The 19413-nt window shown below is 35.5% G+C and overlaps 1 protein-coding gene across 1 annotated transcript; it reads right to left on the bottom strand.

Annotated features, from left to right (window-relative positions):
• Positions 1 to 2357: 2357 nt before the first annotated feature.
• On the bottom strand, positions 2358 to 9974 carry LOC116166714 (coatomer subunit beta). The gene is made up of 6 exons (XM_031481787.1): positions 9779 to 9974; positions 8405 to 9727; positions 6783 to 7063; positions 6534 to 6730; positions 2596 to 3593; positions 2358 to 2551 (listed from the first exon to the last, which is right to left on the bottom strand). The coding sequence occupies exons 2-6, from the start codon at positions 9719 to 9721 to the stop codon at positions 2477 to 2479; spliced, it is 2868 nt and encodes a 955-aa protein (XP_031337647.1). The 5' UTR covers positions 9722 to 9727; positions 9779 to 9974; the 3' UTR covers positions 2358 to 2476.
• Positions 9975 to 19413: the final 9439 nt, after the last annotated feature.

Here is a 19413-nt window from a genome sequence, read left to right as displayed (position 1 = left end):
ATGAAGTTATTTGTACTGTTGTATTAGAAATACTGACGGTTTCTTCAGATACTGATGGTGAAGAATTAGGTTCAATTATTACAGAACACAATAGTGTACCAAAAATTAGGAATTACTTAAAAATAATTTCACAATATAGTAATAATCAGGTAAAAGATTCTTTGAATTTGTGAAAGTAGGTATTACTTAACTAACGATACAACAATTACAGTTTCAAAAGAGTTTTCGGTTGTCACGCGTTTTCCACTGCTCCAAAGTAGTGCAATTTTTTTTACTGCTCCAAGAAAGAGTGCGGTCAGAATTAGGGCGGTACCAATGCGCACTGCTAATGCATCAGTGGAAAACGCTATGAGATTCTGAAGGTTATAAGTTGTACAGTGATTAACAAAAGTAATAATAATAGCCGAATCGGTAAACTCTGCAGCATACGCAACCAACATACCTTCCTCCTATCACACCGAGCTCCGTCGATTTCTTTAATAAGGGGATGCCTTAATTTGTCAGTTCGCATTTCCAAATTGCACAGATATTACCTATTAATATACAGAGCGACTTTTTAGTCATTGGGGAATTTTGGTCACGGTAGTAGAAATCATGGTGTTCGCACAATGACGATCATGTTTTTTCATTAGCGGTAGATTACCTGTCCCTATTAATAAAACAATTGCGTGTCGCCGTGATCCTGGATGGAGCGATTGATCGATAATGCCTGTCTCTATATTATCAAATTTCACAAATCTTTTTAATTTACTTCGGAAACTATTTGAATTATTATTATCATCGTTTATTAATGTAAAAATGACAGGCGCGTTTATTCAATTCATTCACATCCTTTAAAGATTTGTTTGGAGAAATTGTAGGGGCTACAGTTAATAAATCCCTCAAGCGGATCTAAAAAAGCGGTAGAGCATCTTGTTGTGACCACACGGGTTCATTCGATTTGACCCATTTTCAATCGGCTTGCTACAGGTGGTATAGAGGTCAACTGTGCGAAGTTTGACCAGAATTGGCACAAGCGTTTGGTACTTATCGTGTGCACGGACAGACAGACAGACGGCCACCATCGACTCCTCTATAAAGCTTCCATCAATCGCCTTGCTCTGCCCCTTAATAAATTGTTGTCACAATATGTAAATTTTTTTTAGTCTGTACCTTTTCACGCTATAGAATTTTTTTACAAAAAGGTACTATAAAGCACATCATTTGTCAACACGCTTAACTTTATGCCACTGTGAATATTATATTTGCGAATTCAATTTTGGAATTATGTTCTGGATAAATGGTGAATAAAAATTGCAATTAATTTTTTGGTTAAATCCAAACTCATTTCTAAACAAATGAACTATATAAATAAAAAGAAACAAAAAATACAAAAGGACATAAGTGTGGCGACGAGCCGCATGCACATCTGGCAGCAAACTAAAACGTGCAACATTTTATTTAGCATCGCCCGCTAAAATAACAGTCATTCAGATTGTCTGTATGTATCGTATGGGTACGTAGGTGGCACTCACAACAGCCATCTGTGTGATCTAACAACAGTCGTGGTATGACTGCTGGGACCGTCAGCTTACCCTCCGAAGCATGTAAAGTGGGGTATGAGCACCAACATTCTGATTCCGAAAACCCCGTGAAAATTTTAGGTCACCCTTAAAATTAATTTGACAGCTAGCGTTAAAATGTAACATTCAAAACGACCTACAATTACACATGACCAATATACCGTCTATTTTCTCAGCATACGAAGTTTGCGTAGTTTTTCGTTTAGTTATAAATTTAAAAAAAATTAGTTTATTATGAAATAAATATTTGGGAGCTTTTGAACTGTCTTTAAACATAGATTGTATGTATTTCAGTTTGTGTGGAAGTTATTTAGTGGCGGGAAACATATCTTCCTGAAAAGTATGAAATATAATCTATCTAAATCAAATCAAATCAAAATACTTAGGTAAGAGATGCTTAAATAATGATTTCGTAATAGTTTTTATTGCAAATTTCTAATGATTTCCGTGATTTTTTCTGCATTTAGTGATCGTAATTGAAATAAAGAAAGTGGAAAACCATTTGATACTGGTTCAGTTTTGGGAGCGTATTTCGGATTCAGTAAGAAAACTCTACCTCTACCTTCGGCTGGAAGTACGTTTTACTTAATTCGTATTTCTCATTTTTTACTCCAATGAAATACATCCCTTACTAACGTGTGGGTGGTGAAAAGTAACAAAAAGTCTGAATCACTTAAAATTGAAATTTTAAAGCAATTGTTGGGCACATATAATTTCTTAGGTTTTGGCGACACTATTTTTACCTGATTATCAGATTTACATGGATTATCAAGGTAACTTCCACAAATTAAAAGCTTTGATCTTAACACTATTACTATTAGACAAATCATATGTTAATATACATCTAATGGAGCTTACAAATGTATTACATAATGTGACATTCATACATATTTACTTAATAATATAAATTCTGTTTATGCAGCCACCACTTTCGGTTGATGTCCTTTTTGGGTCATATTAATTTTGTCGCCCAAACTCAGTGCCATACCCTATAAATGTGTGCGTAAATCAAATTACAAAAAAGCGAAATTACCTGACTCTTCGCCCTTATACGGATATGCCCTGTAACCGCAGCTTCTGGTTTATTAAAAGGCTTTTCAATACTCAAGTTTGCTAGAGCATCCTCTCCAAAAATTGATTTGGCGTACATATTTGCTGCCATAAAGCCGCATTGTCCAGACAATGCCTTTTCGGGAGTTAAACATTTCATATTGGTACTTTTCACTAAATGTTTCAAATACTCCGATAGATCAGTTATGGTCGTATTGACCGACACTTTATTTTCCCATTCAAATTCGGCCCACATTTGTCTGAATTCGGAATCGTTGCATGTTGCGGGTACAATGTAATCCATGATGTCGATATGAATGTCATCTAATACAACCACATTTCTATCCGATGCAGCTCCGGTTACATCATAAACAATGTTGCCGAAAATGATTCCATTTTCCGTGGATGCAACTTTGACATTCGCCTTAATGTTGCAAAAGTCTTTAGGCGCCAAGACTACAGGTTGGGGCTTCTCCACTAACTTGAGGTCGCCTAAAGTGGCAAGTTCCAAAGTGCAATTTTGAAGTGTGTCGTTCGTTTGATTTACAATGAGAACATCTAAGACAATGTCATATTGGTTAACGTGGACGTATGCCTCGGCATATACAGGGTCGGAAAATCCGGTTAGTTGCGTGACCTTGTTCAGTTTTGTGGTCGAAGTAGTCTCAGAGGTAGCAGTTCGACCGCCTACAAGTGCTTGCGAAAGGGACGTTTCGAATACATTTTCACCTAATTCAGATCGATCGGATTGTAATTGCATAAACGATATTGGATCATCCACTTGAATTATATTGCTCACTTTCTCTTTGGCCTTTTGAGTGGCGGCCTCCTCTGCTTCTTTAGCATTCAACATATCATTTAGCGCTTGGCGACAATAATCATTAAAAATATTTATTATAGTTGTGGAGCGATCCGATAACACGCGCAAACAAAACAATAAATGGTCAACATCATCGTTTGTGATCGCCTTGGTTGGTAAACCTACAAAGTGTTCCCATTACATTACAAAATTTTTAGAAAATCCATTTAATACAATATGACTATTATTTTTTAGAAAAAAAAAACACCATGTATATAATGACCTCCATGAAAAATGCATTATTTTTTAATGAATAAGAACTGTTCAACTCTTTTTGTAATGGGTCTACAGACATCAAAAACCCACCATGTTTTTTATAAGCTACATTTTTACTAGTCATTTTTTCGATAAAATACTTTTGTTTTGAACTATTGGCGAAAAATCTTCGGAAAATGTGCTTTTTTTTAATTGAAAAACTGGTTTCCATAAAAAACTGTATAGAAGGAAAGTTTCTTAGAAGTAGTCAATCTGTCCGTTTCGTGACAGACACCTTCTTCACCTCAGAGAAGGGATGGACTCCATCCACAGGATAAAAGAAACCCAGGTAGGGTCCACTTGGAAGCAGATAAATAAATAGAATCTAAATCCAAATGTTTGGCAAAATTGTAACGGAAAACAATCATTGACTGGTAAAAAAATACCAGATAGATGTGCAAAACGGCGCCGCCTCACCTCGTACGAGCGGCAGGCTATATAATCAGAATCACTAATCAGTATTATCTAGGTATGAAATATACTTTACGATCTATTCTCATACATACCAAAAATATAAAAAAAAATTCACAAAAATCCGTCAAGCCCTTTTGGAGGAGTGCACCCACAAACACTGTGAAATAAGATTCATAAAATACATTTAACAAGTTAAAAAGTAATCGTAAACGATTTACATAAAGCGCATTTCCACTTGCATTCATTTCCCATTTGTAAAATTTGTTAAAATCGTAAAAATCCGGTCACAAATATTGAAAGATTGCGTTGCACAAGAGCAACCCATTTTTGACATGCTATTTCAATTTCAGTTTATAAGAAGAATTTCATTTCAATGCTTTTCTAAATAAAAAAGTTGGAACTACGCATGCGCAAACCTAAATTTTGAAACTAATGTTAGATTTTCTTTTGTTCCAAGCGCCAAAGTATCAAATTTCACTTAAATGCTTCCATAGATAAAAAAAGTTGGCACTGCGCAAGGGCAAAAAACGCTAGATTTTCCTTTATTCCAAGTGCCTATGTATCACATTTCATTTAAACTCTTCCATAAATAAAAAAGTTGGCACTGCGCATGCGCAAAACCAAATTTTGAAACTGGAATTAGATTTTCCTTTATTCCAAGTGTCTATGTATCAAATTTCATGCAAATACTTTTATAAGAAAAAAAGTTTGCAATTCGGTTTATAAATGGTCGAGATGCGAAAAGGGCACTGTGAATTTTGAATTGATTCGACTCAACTTTTGGCAATGCGTATTATATGGCTAAGGCTATGCCCATATTGAATTTCATGCAATTCAGTTCATAACTAACGGAGATGTAAAAGCGATCAGACATTTCTAAACAAAATTATCGTTCACACGGACAGATAGAGGGACAGACAGGCAAAGGAACAGACGGACAGACTAACAGACAGACGACAGACAACAATACAAAATTATAAATGATCTCTAGGATGGTTAATAAACGGCAAAAGTGTAAAATTATGGAACATGTAAAAACGGTTTGTTGGTTTTTCTACAATAACTTTTTTAGCAATAAACGCAGAAAAAATTCCTTCCTTGGTGCAAGCCTCGACACCTTAACGAACAAAATAGCGAAAAAAGTAGAACAATAGCTCTTAAGATAAAGAACTAGTAGCGTCGCAAAACGAGCGGACGGACGGACGGACAAAGTGGCCACAACAGCGCAATTTTTTTTTATTTTTGTGGAAATGCGCTAAAAATCAAGTGTTGTATTAAAAAAAGTGCTCGCACACAGCTATCATATTTTTTCTTGCGCATTTTTTGCACTAAAGAGAAAATATACAGGGTACGTCAAACCAAATAACAACCATATAAAAAAGGGAAAAGGAACATTTTCAAAAGACTATTACATACAGCTAGCTGTTGCCTTCTAAAGTTCTAACTGAATATCTTCTTCAGTTACAGATTATATCCAAAACCAAGCGCTTATCAACATACAGCCAGTGATCATCCTGAGCTAACTCGGTATAGAATAACTGAACAAAACATTGTTATCCGCTACTACCTCCAATTTCTAACATATAGCATCCTAAAAAAAATTTGCTATGGCTAGCACAGATACCACTGGTACATCTGCGCATGCGCGTTTCAGTCAAAAAGCTGTTCAGCTCTTCCTTTTACGTCTAACAATATGTGTAATAAATTTGGTTCCAATCGGTTCAGTCGTTTAGCTGAAAATGCTTTGGATGAAAAGCTGTCCCAATCATGGTCATAGGAATTACTTTCCAGCACAGTAAACTGAACGAGCACAGTATATGGGACTTCTTATACCACATTTTTTATTAGAGGCAGACACTCCTCCAACTCAGAGAATTAATCATGCTGATCAAAATTCTAACCAAATTCGTCTAAAATTAGAATGATTTTTCCAAGGGCTTTCCCCTTAAGCCTCCCAGGTTTATTTGAAATCGGATGCTTAAGTAACACTGGCAATTTCTCTGGTGATACTCAAAGGATCTAGCCCAAATGCCAGTCCATTCACATACATCTCTGTTTATTCTACCTCGAATAGAGAACAAAGAGTTGGATTTAGCACATGAAGATTAAACATGAATAATTCTTTTTGTCACCACCTGCAAATGCATGGAGACAAAAATCAGCTGAACTGTGGTGTTAAGGGTCCCTGGTTCGGGCATGGATATTTGTAAATGTATAGTGGGTTGCGTTGGCTGAAACCCCGCCCACTCAAAAATAAAGGTAAAATATGAAATAAATAAAATCACGTCAATTGTAATATATAAGGATAGTGAATAGAAATGAATTCAAATCAAGATTAAAATTTTCTTAAATTGGACTCACACCAAGGATGAACTAATTTACTACGCACTTACCAGATTTTCCAAGATGAATAATACCCGAAAGCAAAAGCATAATTTCGGCATCGAAATGATTCCTTTTGGCTTCATTGACTAACAACCCGTAGCGAAGAGCAAGCTTGGTTAAGGTTGTACCAAGTGCAGCTCCTATGAAAAAATCTCCATCCATTAAATACTGACGAAGTGGTGGCCTTTGTTCCTTTTTGGATTTCCTGCATAATTGCAACATACAACTAACACACGAAAATTCAGTGTGTAACTTACTGGACTGTGTTAAATGCAGATTGTGTAGCATAAGTGCCGTCGGATGTAACTAATGTAGCAGTAGTAGTTGTGGCTTGAGGAACACTAGCGCCGTCTGTCGAGGTTTCTCCACTTACTAACTTCTGTTCAATCTCCAACAAAATTCCTTCTCCTAGGGTGAGATGAAATTGTTTCACAACGGTTTCTATATCGGTGACGGTTGTGGCGTACTCCCCGAGAATCCATAATGCTGCTCGGTGAACTTTGACAGATTTGATTTCCGCAAACGATTCCAATAATTTCTAAAAATTGTCACACATTAAATCATGATTAAAACACACGCAACGCATATTTAAGTTAGCAATAGAATGGTACTTAGTGAAAACCCTGGACCCTGTTTTACAGTTTTTCTTACAAATGAACGTTTTCTATTGGACAATGTAATTTAGAATGAGGACGAGCACTAATGCTAGTTTTGACATTGTACATTGTTTTACACCAAAAATAAAATTTAAAAAAAAGTTTTAATTAATAGTGGTTACAAAACTGAGTGGTATGGAGGATTAAAATATTTTTGGAATAAACAGAGACCCCCATCTGACCCATATACTTAGGAGCTATACTCCCTTACACGTAGTAGGTATTGCCGCACTTAATAATAATAATAATGTTTTTATTAGATGACGATTGGAAAAATTCTGGAAATTGTGGAACAATTCTCACCTTAATTTTGACAGTTGGCAAGGGTTCTTTGACAATGGGAAGGGTGCTTTGGCAGTTGGCCTGGGGTAGAAATTTCGGTAGTTGGCCCCAAGGTGTAAAGTCAAATCTTTGTAGTCGGTCCAGGGTGCAAGGTCAAATTTTGGCAGTTTATCCGGGTGCAAAGTCAAATTTGGCCAGGTGGTTTAGGGTGCGAGGTCATATTTCAGCAATAGAAAATTCAAGAAGTTCTAAAAAAATTCTGGGTATTCTAAAAAATTCTAAAAAAAATCTAAACCATTTAAAAATTCTACAAAAAACTAAAAATTTTTAGTGATTTTCTCCTTGGACTAAACCACTTGAAATTTGTGTACACTAAAATTCTAAAAATTGTCTAAAACAATACTTAATCGTATGTGCCAGTGCGTTCGAAAAAAATTCTTGGAAATTCTAAACAAAAATCTAAAATTTTTACATTCTAAAAAATTCTATAAAAAACTAAAAAATTCTAAAAATTGTATGAAATAATAATTATGTTTGCATGTACGTTCGGAATTTAATTCTACAAAATTCTACTTCTTCTACAGTTCATAATAATAATAATCATCTTGCATTGTAGAATGAGCCCTAAATGGGGTAGGGCGCAATTCACACAGATACTAGTTGGATTTATTTTATTATTATGTTAAGTACATGATTTGTGGAATTAAGTAGAATTACAGTAGGTAACAAACGAGGTAACAAAGTAATATTGGAGAGAAATCAGAGTGCAATTAGTGTGCACAACTCGGTGCACAATTTCAGGGCTCTGTTTTCTCCTCGTTCCATTGTTTTGCAACCCCTGATGATTTTATTAATAATTTTTTGGAAATTTAGTTCAGTGTTGCACTGTCTATTGCTAACTTGAAATATTAGATAATTAAAAACATAATCAACCACCTTACCTCAATTACCAAAGGTCGCAAGTGCTCAAATTTCTGAATAGCTTCTCTGACAAATAGTAAAACGTCGGTGGCAGCCAATTCATTAGTATCCGACAAAAATTCTGCTAGAACAGGTATAACAGTGACAGCCACGTCGGGAAATTTAATACAGCAAGAGTGCAAGGTGCGAACTAGCAACTGCCGATACTTCCCAGTGTCCTCGTGTTCGACATCGTGCGTTTTTGAGACCTCTTTCTTTAACACCAACACCATCTCTTCAATGTTACGTGAGGAGACAAGATCCAAAGCTAGGCCTAACGTTTTATTGCGAACTTCCAAGTCCGGTGTCGCCAACACTCTCAGAACATCCATGACCAAATCTTGTAAGACACGCTCGTGCGCGGGATGTTCACGCAATGCAATGAGACGGTCCAGTACAATTAACTTCACGTTGTTATCGCTCTCTTTGATAATCAGCTCAATGTAACATGTGGCTGCCGCTTTTATTGCAGTTGGGGCATTGGATAGTGTGACTAATGTCCCGGCAGCTTCGTATCGCACGGCAGCACTGCTCGAGTTCAAAAGATTGTAAATACATCGAATAAACCGCGACCGTTCCAGTGGATTGCTGTGACAAACTTTATAGATCAATTCTACAATAACCAACTGCAAGATGTCACCGAAAGTATTCACTTGATCTAAGCAGGACGTTAAATAAGAAAGTGCACGTGTCTGATCTGCATGCAATAGCATCAAAAACGCATTGCGCTTGCAAGACATGTCTTGTTCACCATCTAAAAACGTTGCAATCAACTCTGGGGCATCAGGAATTAAAAATTCAAAGTTGCGATATATAGTGAAAATTGCTAGGACAGCATTTCGTCTAACATAAGAGTGCCGATGTTCCAAACACGCACGAATTGCTGGCATTAAAGGTTCTAATAACTCGGGTTCTTTTAATTTACATAAAAATCGTAAGGTAGATCCACGTACAAATTCATTTGGATGTTGTAAATCTTTCCTATACGCGTCACAAACAAGAATCATTTCTTGCAAAAGTTTACCATCCCCGTAGGTTTTTGGAACGATTTCCCAAAAAATTAACAACAGTTTTTTGACCGTATGATCTTGTAGGGGAAGGACAAAGCGTATGATAATCATCAACACCCCAGGTAAACGTTCACCGGCTAAAATCATGTTTATGGTCTTCTTTAATGCCTCGATCTTAACTTTAACATCCCCCTTTTCCAAGTCAATTTTTAATTGCATTTCATTATAGGGTTCTGAGTCACTGAGAGCATTTATAAGGGTATAACACGGCTGTTCCACTGCACCCATTTTTTCCTGTAATTAGAAATAATTAGAATATGCTTTATGTATTTATGGAGGAAATACCGAAATATGTAAGGTTATGCAAAATTTAAAATGGATTGATCAGCTATATGACGGAATACGGGTAATTACTATCAGCAGGATATCATCAATAACATTACCACAATTGCAAAAAAGGCAAAATCAATTATTTTAAAGCAACAATTTGAAAATATGTAAAATTTAGCATCTGACGTGTTTACACTCAACGTGTCACACTATTCTGTGTCTCATCGCCGCGTTGCCAGGGCCAGCAAACATTTAAACGCAAATGTGACTAGACGCCCGTTAAAACAGATATTAATGAAAACCCCTACGTGTAGGCAACTTCTTAAACACCTCTGACTCCAAACAATATATTCACTATATTTGTCCACATAAAGAATTTGTTTGTGTTTATGTGTAGTTCTAGTTATTTTGTTATTATTGTTATTGTTTGAGTGAAGTTGAGGTTAAATTAATGTTCATTTTTATAAACATTTATTCAGTTATCTATTACTTGGCCTACTTGGCAAGTACACAGAAAGTTTTATAAAAAAGAATTGAGTATGCTACGGTGGTTCCTTCTGGACTTGAAAATTACCATCGGTTCCGCCCGGCAAGGCAAACCGTCTTCTTCTCAGGCTGCTCAATCGATAAAAATAAATGCTCCGGCTAACTCAAATCGGTGGGCTTTTAACTCTTTTGAAACTGCGTAACAAACCTTGACCTGCCGCCTACCAGTCTCCTGCCTCAACTCCTACTCCTCCCTTTCCTTCCCCTCGTTCTTCTTTAAAGACAGGCACATTGAAACCAAATAGATAATATATTGAAATGAGATTAGCGATACAAACAATTTACAGGGATCTAGCAGTTCTGCTCTTCTACTTGTAAAAACACTAGCTTAACAATGACAACTACTAACTAAAAAATCCTAACAGGTGAAACTAATTTACTCAAGGGGTGGCCATCCTCTACAGTTTGAAAATTGCAACAACAGGTAATCGTTTTTAATCCAGCGTGGGCTGGGACTTATTTAAATAAACACAAAAATTTATCCTACTCTTTGGTAATCGTTCATTGGACTTTAATAAACAATCAAATCAAAAATTTTTTTCACTATAGCTTAATTACCAAAAAGTGGAATTTTACAGAATGTTACAAATGTAATTAGACTAACCTTTACAACATTTGTACAGCCGATCTTGTGAACTGCTCTTTCCTCTGGTACAGGGTGGATGTGATGAAACCTGACACTTAGGTCTCTGTGACTTCCTAGGGGTGGCTTGAATTTAACACACGGAAACAAAAATCCACGGTGCCTATCCTTCCTCGGAACGAAAGCAAAGTTTAGCGTTTGAAACGGAAACTTAGTCCCGGAAATCCTTCGCGTGGCGAGTGGGAGACGGCTAGTTGCCAAAGTTTCTACACAGCACAGTGTATTTAATTTTATTTTATTAGTTTATTAGCTTTGACCGCCTGCGGAATACAGATTTTTGAGTTAGCGGTACGGCAGAACACAAACTTTTATGATCACTATCCGACGGTAAACCGCGATGGTTCAAAGTATTATTTCACCAGCTCTTCTTGGGGCAAATATCTCTCCGAAACGCAGCGCTCCTTCGACAAATGACCTTACGGCACTAGTAGGAAATTCCACCTGGGGCGGATCCCGAAATTCTGCGCCTTGAGGACTAGGGCAGCACTTGGAATTATATATCCTCGAGAAAACACAACGTATCCTAACGCGATTCACTGCATCCAAAGTAAACTGGGGTGAAGCTCAAGGGTTCGCCCAAATATCACCCGATTGAAACGTGGGCCTTCTTCGCCAAAAAATCAACACGAAAAGAAAATAACACTTCGGAACGGGTGCAAAAAGCACGCAACTGGGAGCAACCGAAATAAGCCGGTGGCTCAAACCGCCAAGTGTACCAAAACTATCGCTCAAGGTACGTGTTGACCGCTTGAAGTACTAACCGCGAGTCTTTTTTAAAACGCGATCACTCAAAGTACGTGTTGACCCCTCGACGTACTAGCCGCGAGTCTTTCCAAAAACGATCCCCTTCTTCAGAATTGAAATGAAAAAACCACACCCAAATTACCATAAAACAAAAATGGCTCCCGCTAGAAATTCTCCCATTGGTTCAGATAAATAAGACTTAACCCACTCTAACTTCGTCATTAACCTCAAAGAACTGCTGACCAAACTGATCTCACGGTTTTCTGCTGATGACGTGGAAACTCCCTTATCTCTGACAGCTCGGTGCTACATCCGCTCCTATTCTCGGTCCAGACGGCGCCAAAGTTGATAAACGAACGACAAAAAACTCGCATTACTCATGATGACGTCAATCAGCTTTGCACTCTTCCCACGACGAAATTAAATCTGAGCGAAATTAAATCTATCGGACCATAGTCTTGAGCGAACCGAAATGCCCAAACACAAAATTTCTAACCGGAACAAATAATGAAATATACAGGGTGACCTTCACTATCATGACAAGAAATTCGAAATTTTTAATGAAATTTGGCGCGAAATAAAACCACTCGTTACAAGTAAAGACAAAATTAGAGCCAATGATAATTTTATAAAAAATTCCCATCAAGGCTATGTGGAAGGTAATAAAACAAAATAGCCATGAGAGTTGCGGAGGTACCACAAATTTAACTTCTGATGAATTCAATGACTTTTTTGTGAGCATTTCTGACGAAATAAGCCCTTCACTTCCGTCTCAAAATAAAGACCAAGTTAGTTACAAGTTATGCTATAACTTCGATATCCTTTGATTTATCATTCAATAATGTTCGAGATATTGTAAATGCTATTAATAGTAGTTGCAAAGATTTTTTGATATAACTGCTAGTATTACAAAATCTACGCTGACTGTTATTCGGATTCCGTTAACGAAAGTGATCAATGCTTGTAAACCTCTCGCCAAGAAAGATTGCCGGTCTTAGAAAACTTGATCCCGGTCTACAATCTATGTTTTTCTAAAAATGTGAGCGACTTCCGTGATAGTATCGTGTCAATGTTAAACAGAAAGACAATGTTATTCTTTATGCAGATGACACAACTTTATTGAGTAGATGTCACGAATTAAAGGACGATAATCAATTTATTGAGAATATCGAAGAATGGTTACTAAATAAGAGACTAAAAATTCATCAAACAAAAACGGAAAAACGTATTTTCACATTGAGACACAGTCACAATGTAAAAAACTCAACACAAATTAAGTTTTTAGGAGTGACACTTGATCAGAAGTTAAACTGGTCAACTCATTGTAGTCAGGTAGCTGTCAAACTATAGAAAGCATTATTGCGATGTTTAAAATCCGTAGTATCTAAGGATGTTGTTATCACTGCATATTATGGATACTTCCACTCAATAATGTGTTATGCAATTATTACCTGGGAACATACTTCAGGCGTTAAAAGAATTTTTTCAATTCAAAGGTGTGCTATTAGAATTGTAACTGATCTGGACTATAGAACTTGCTATAAACATAAATTTATAGAACTTAGAATTTTAACAATTCCATGTATTTATATATTAAATTGCATATTACACGTTGCCGCTAACATATCGACTTTCCGACTGCGTAATTTATCATATGAGTACCACACAAGAAATAAAAATAATATTCGTTCCAATCAACTACGACTAAATACTTCAAAAAATTGCAGTCATTATTATGATATACAATTTTACAATAAACTTCCTCAGAGTTACCGTTCGTTATCATCCGCAAGGGTCAATTTTAGGGCCACTTCTTTTCTCCCTGTTTACTTTCGACTTCAGTAGATGTGTACACCACGGTCGGTACCACAGTTATGCAGACGATAATCAAGTTTATTATTCGTTTTATTCAGAGCAGTTTTCAAATACAACTACCTTAATTAATGAAGATCTGCATCGTATATCCGAATGGTCAATTAACAACTCTCTTATTCTAAATCCATCTAAAACTGTAGGAATGTTAATAAACATTTGCTTGGGGGAATTAATTCTTCACTAACCGATGTAAATATTGATAGCAACGTAATAAACTTTAAAACCGTTCACAAAAACTTGGGTCTGATATTGGACGAAAATCTTACCTTCACCCCGCATGTAAGTAAGTTGATACAATCCGCGTATGGTCGGCTTCGGTGTCTTTATAAATATAAAAATATTCTTTCACTTTCTGTTAAACGTAAACTTGTTAATTCCCTTGTGTTGTCCCTATTTAATTATTGTGATGTTGTGTATGGTCCTTGCTTAAAAAATTCAGACTCGTACAGAATCCAAAAAGTTCAAAACGCATGCGTACGTTATGTAAGTAACGTAAATAGGCAAGAACATATCACACCTCATCTCAAGCAATTGAATCTTTACCGAATGAACGATAGGAGGACTATACACTATTTGTGTTTAATTCACAAAATTATAAAATCTGGCGTGCCCCCATACTTACAGTCCACAATACGTTTTCGGAGAGATTTACATGATCGTCAACTTAGAAATACAAACGATATTCAAATACCTGCACATCGATTGCAAAGCTACAAATCTTCGTTTACATACATGTCAGCATTTTTGTACAATAAGCTGCCTGATGAATACAAATCATTGAATAGCTATCAATTTAAGCGCAAAGTAAAAATTATGATTTACAATGAATAATAATTAGACCTTTAAGTATAGCAAGTTTCTGTTACCTAATCTTTCTATATGTTACCTCCTATATACTTCTTTTAGATATTATGTACACACGTGGAGAAATTTTGTCATTTTTGTCAATCTGTCTTCGTCTAAGATTTCATTTATTTTCTTTTCATGTAGTCTCGTACAATTCAAGTTATTGAAATAGTATACCTTTTTTAGTTTATGTTATTTTCAATCAGTATTTTGTAATTGTAAATTGTAATTCTGCTGGTTGGGAAAAACAGCTTACAGCTTGTCTCCGCCAGGATAATAAAGTATTATTATTATCTGTAAAAGAATTAAAGAAAACCGTTACCAGTTATTTAAAATTAAGCGCTTTCTATTCTAGTCATGAGTTTTTGTCATCTCGGTTTTGATAAATGAATGTGCCTGGTATATTGTGTGATTTTAATTATTTATTTAATATATGTTATGTTTGTGACTAAATGTATTGTAATATGTACGTATATCTCTTATTGGACAAATCTTATATAGTCTATGGCTATTACAGATTATAAACTTGATTATTATTATGGTAAAGAAGGTAGGATTCGAGGGGTCTTAGGTGCTACACCCTGTATATATAAAGAGTTAGCCTAAATATGCTTTTATTTTAAGATTAAGCTGTAAATTTAGCTTATCATCATAATCAAATCCAGCTAGAGACATTTCATAGAACACCACATGGTTGGACTAGGACAATATTGTTGCTGTAGGTATACTTTTCCGAGGTCTTAGGAAACGATGAACCTACAAAATCGATGCCAAAGGAGCATGCAACACGAAGCAATTTTAACGAGATGGAATCTCGCATCGCTGTAAACAGTACGCCGCGACAAAAATCCCTCTTCCAGAAAATTCTACGCACATTGGGTAGCGCTCCTAAATTAAAATTTTTGCGTTTTTCCCATATAAGAAGGTTGCCCTTTAATCCGGTAATACAAACAGTTCTGCAAGCATTAGTTAATTTCATGCTCACTATGTATTTTACTATACCGTGTTTTTGGGATAGAAAGACAAACATTACTCAAATTTACTTTATTTTATAGCAAGTATTAAATTGGCGTCTTATTAGTGAAGTTTATTACATAATCATTGGAAACCACGCCGAAGCGAAAGGGATCGTTTTCTCTCCCTTATTTATATCCTTCACAAACCGCCAAACCAATCGCGATTAAAAAGTAGCCAGAAGAAGATTGATACTTTGGTCATGAATGAAGTTTTCACTCGATCGTTAAAATATTCTTGCATAATAAATATACTTAACTATTATTGTACCTAAGGGCATGTAACGACGAGATTTTACTAAATGGGATAGCACTCGTAAATTACTAACCACTTCCATTAGGAATTGCCTCAATATTTCTTGCTGTCCCTTATAAACTGAAAACCTCAAAATGTAAAATTATCTATATTATCTACGTCAAACTTTCTTTTGACTTTCTTTCCACTAATATTGGCATTCTATATATAACACCCCATACCTTGCATTGTTTCGAACTGTAATTTAAAGCTCTCTGAGAAAAATCTTCGCCTTCTCTTGAGAATCTCGAAATATTTTTCCACAAAATGTGCTATCCGAAATACATTCCAGAACTACTTTATCTTGGTCTCTTGGAGCAATTCTGCACTTAGTGCGAATAAAGAGTTTTTGCAAGTAGGTTCCCGTAACAAGAATGATTGTGGAATGACCTTTCTGTGAAAGTTTACTTCGTTAGGCGGCACTCAAGAACGGAGCTTTACGGCTTTCAATATATATTCCCTACAAAAAAAAATGCTCGCACTAAATTTATTCCGTTATCGTGTTACTAGAAAGTCAAGTGACAAAAGCCGTTGAAAATTTTGCCGTTTACACGGGATTGATTATTCATATATGCAAATGTATGTACCTATCTACTTATATATTGTAGTTGTCATAGTAACATTTAAGAGCACACGAGATGAAGAGATTAATTGAATTTTTGTTAATTGTTTCGTATTGCCGTTCCCGAATTGTCCAAGTAATATGAAACAATTTATCTTTGTAGGTACACTTGTAACAACGATGGAATCTTCTCGATCCCCAGTCCCCACTGATTTCGTTGTAACGGATTATATCATTTATTATATAAATCAAGCTTCATTATTCCTATAATAAACTACAAGTAGGTACTTACCTAATTGTTATTTTTCTTTTAAAGTGTGATACAAAAGTAAAGCTCGTTTAATATGCAGAAAGTTATTTCATGGAAGCATTGAATAAGTAACTATGATTACTTATTCAATGATGAAAGTAAAAATCATATACCGTGTGAATATTTTATGGTTCACTGGACTATAAATCCGGAGGTCGGGTGTTCGAACCTGGGTTGAGGTGAATTTTTCATCTGTGGCAGAGATGGGAATTACCATAGACCAGTTCCGAGCATTCTGCCGGCTACTCCGAATTAGGTTTTCCTGCAGTTTTCCTAATTCGTAAGGTAATTGCCGGAGTAGCATAGAACAACTTAAGACCAAGAGGCACCTCTAAAACGCGTTTTCCATTTCACACGAAACGGCTAATATTTGAAAAATTTAGATTTGTCTACCTTCATCTCATTTAGTATTATTATTACCATAGATTTTGCTGCTCTATATTACTACTTATAGGTATAGACTGTGCTATATCATTTTGTAGATAATTTTATGCTGTTTAATTCTCTGGAATAACATTTTTAATTAGGAGCAACAGCTGTCAAGTTATTCACGCAAAACTAAAAAAGGGACGTTTAACCCCTCTCCCCAAACTTAGCTCACACCCCACCCCTCAGTTTTTTCCTCTATTCAGCCTTTTTTGGTACAACTGTACTAAACGTAACCTTTTCATTTTTGGGTCAATTATGCTGGTGTAATACTCAGGGATGAAATTAGTTTCATAACATTCGAAACATAACAAAAGAAATTATAATGGGTATATAATGTTTCTATTGCATATCTATCGAAACGTAAAGCATCCACACAGGTTTATTTTTTTCCGAATGAATATATCAAAACAAGCTTGGGCTGAGACTTTAGTTCAGTGAGACATTTGTAGCCCTCCTGTTGCAATCTCTGAGGAAAAATCTTAAATAATATATAAAGAGCGGTCGAGCGATAGGAAATTTAATTTGCTTTCTGATGAGATTTTTCCTTCTAAATCGCGTGAGCTGTAAGGTGTACCAAAGTGAAAAGGTAGGTAATGTATTTTACACGCAGAAAAGTAAACGATAAAAATGTCGATCTCCTTCCAGAATGAAGTATTTCGAGTATTATTTCCACTATTCCTGTAATTTTAAAATTAATTTAGTCATTTACAAAAACATACACCTGGATGGAAACTTTTCAATGCGGTACTCTGCAGTAAATAAAACAATACGGGTTCTAGGCCGCAGTTTTCATGCAAAATTTTTCTTAGCAGTTCATATGTTACTAATAGTACGAGGCACCGATTCGCACATAAATTTTCCATTAAATACTTTGCAATTAGTTATTTACTGACGACTAACACTGAAGCGGATTATATGCTTAAATGCGGTGCTGAATACACTTTATTTTTGCATTAGAAATTGATTTTTTTTGTTACACGTGGAGCAGAAACGATCATCCACATAACAATCTATTGTGGGGGTATACAAGTGTGTAGGAATTAAATTTAAACAAAGTTAGGGGAGCAAATTGCTCGAGATTGAATTACTTTGGGAATAGAATACAATGCTACTATATACTCCACTGTCTAACACCTATATCGCAGAAGTTCATCGAGTGCCTAAACCGCAGCTAAGTTGGAAGGCGTATGTAATATAAATGAATATTCATTTGCATGATCCCGGTCGGAATCTACTATAGTAGATTACGAGTAGTTACTTTGTAAAACTGCTAATAGTGAACAACGAATTCCGTGTATGGTGTAAACCTGGGTATCAGAAAATATACATACGCTTCCATTAATTGCAATTTTATATTATTAATAATATTAATGCCAATTTGATAATAATACCAAACGTAAGATAGGCCACTAATTCAACCTCATATTGACAACAATCACCAGTGTGTTCCAGTTAACAATCAAATTTGGTTTTTTTATAAAAAATTGTTGCAGATTTTGAAAAAAAAGTGTGAATTCCATTTTACATACAGTGAGTTTTTTTTAAATGCGAACATAGGAGTTTGCATGCAATGTAATTTCCCTATATTCGATTTAAAAAAAACACATCAATTTATGAGGTGTGCGCGGTTCACATTCCCAAATCGCGCAACTTGTGTGACTATGAACAGCAACTCATAGTCTTTATGATGAAGAGCACTCGGTAAAATTTCTTTAAATAAGCCATGTGAGGCCATACCAACTTTAGGTTGAATTTTTCTTAAACTTACGATAACTTGACTTCACATGGCACTCGCTGACATCACAATTCATTGTGAACCAACCTTCAATTATTTGTAGGTCATGTGCACCAGGTATTCTACTAATTTGACCTATTCAATACATAAATGAAGAAAATAAGAAAATAAATAACGAAAGCAATTACAATAATGTTCGAAGTGTCCTCCTTGACATTCTAAGCATTAACCTAACCGATTTCGTAATTAAATTGGACGGCGGTATTTTTAAAAATGTGACAGCTGTCAATTGTACCTACTACTCATTTGAACTACTCAATAGATTGATGTGTGTTTTTTTTAAATCGAACATAGGGAAATTACATTGCATATAAATTCCTATACTATGTTCGCATTTTAAAAAAATTCACTGTATTTTGCGGAATACCATGTAAGTATACAAAAATAGGAAGTTAGCGTTGTACAAGAATTGTTATCATTAGCATTACCATACTAACCAAACAATTTGTTTGAAGAAGTTATTTTCGTTCAAACGTGAATTATTATGCCAGTTTGAAACGAAGACAATACACGCCGTTTAAATTGTAGAAAAAACATGTTCTCTGAAGGAATCAGCCACGTAGGTAAATTGCTTCCAATAAGAAATTGCAAT

This window comes from Photinus pyralis, unplaced genomic scaffold (assembly GCF_008802855.1).
Source record: "Photinus pyralis isolate 1611_PpyrPB1 unplaced genomic scaffold, Ppyr1.3 Ppyr1.4_LG3b, whole genome shotgun sequence".
Lineage (NCBI taxonomy): Eukaryota > Metazoa > Arthropoda > Insecta > Coleoptera > Lampyridae > Photinus > Photinus pyralis.
The sequence above is the reverse complement of the archived record's forward strand: the minus strand, read 5'-3'. Positions and strand labels throughout refer to the sequence as shown.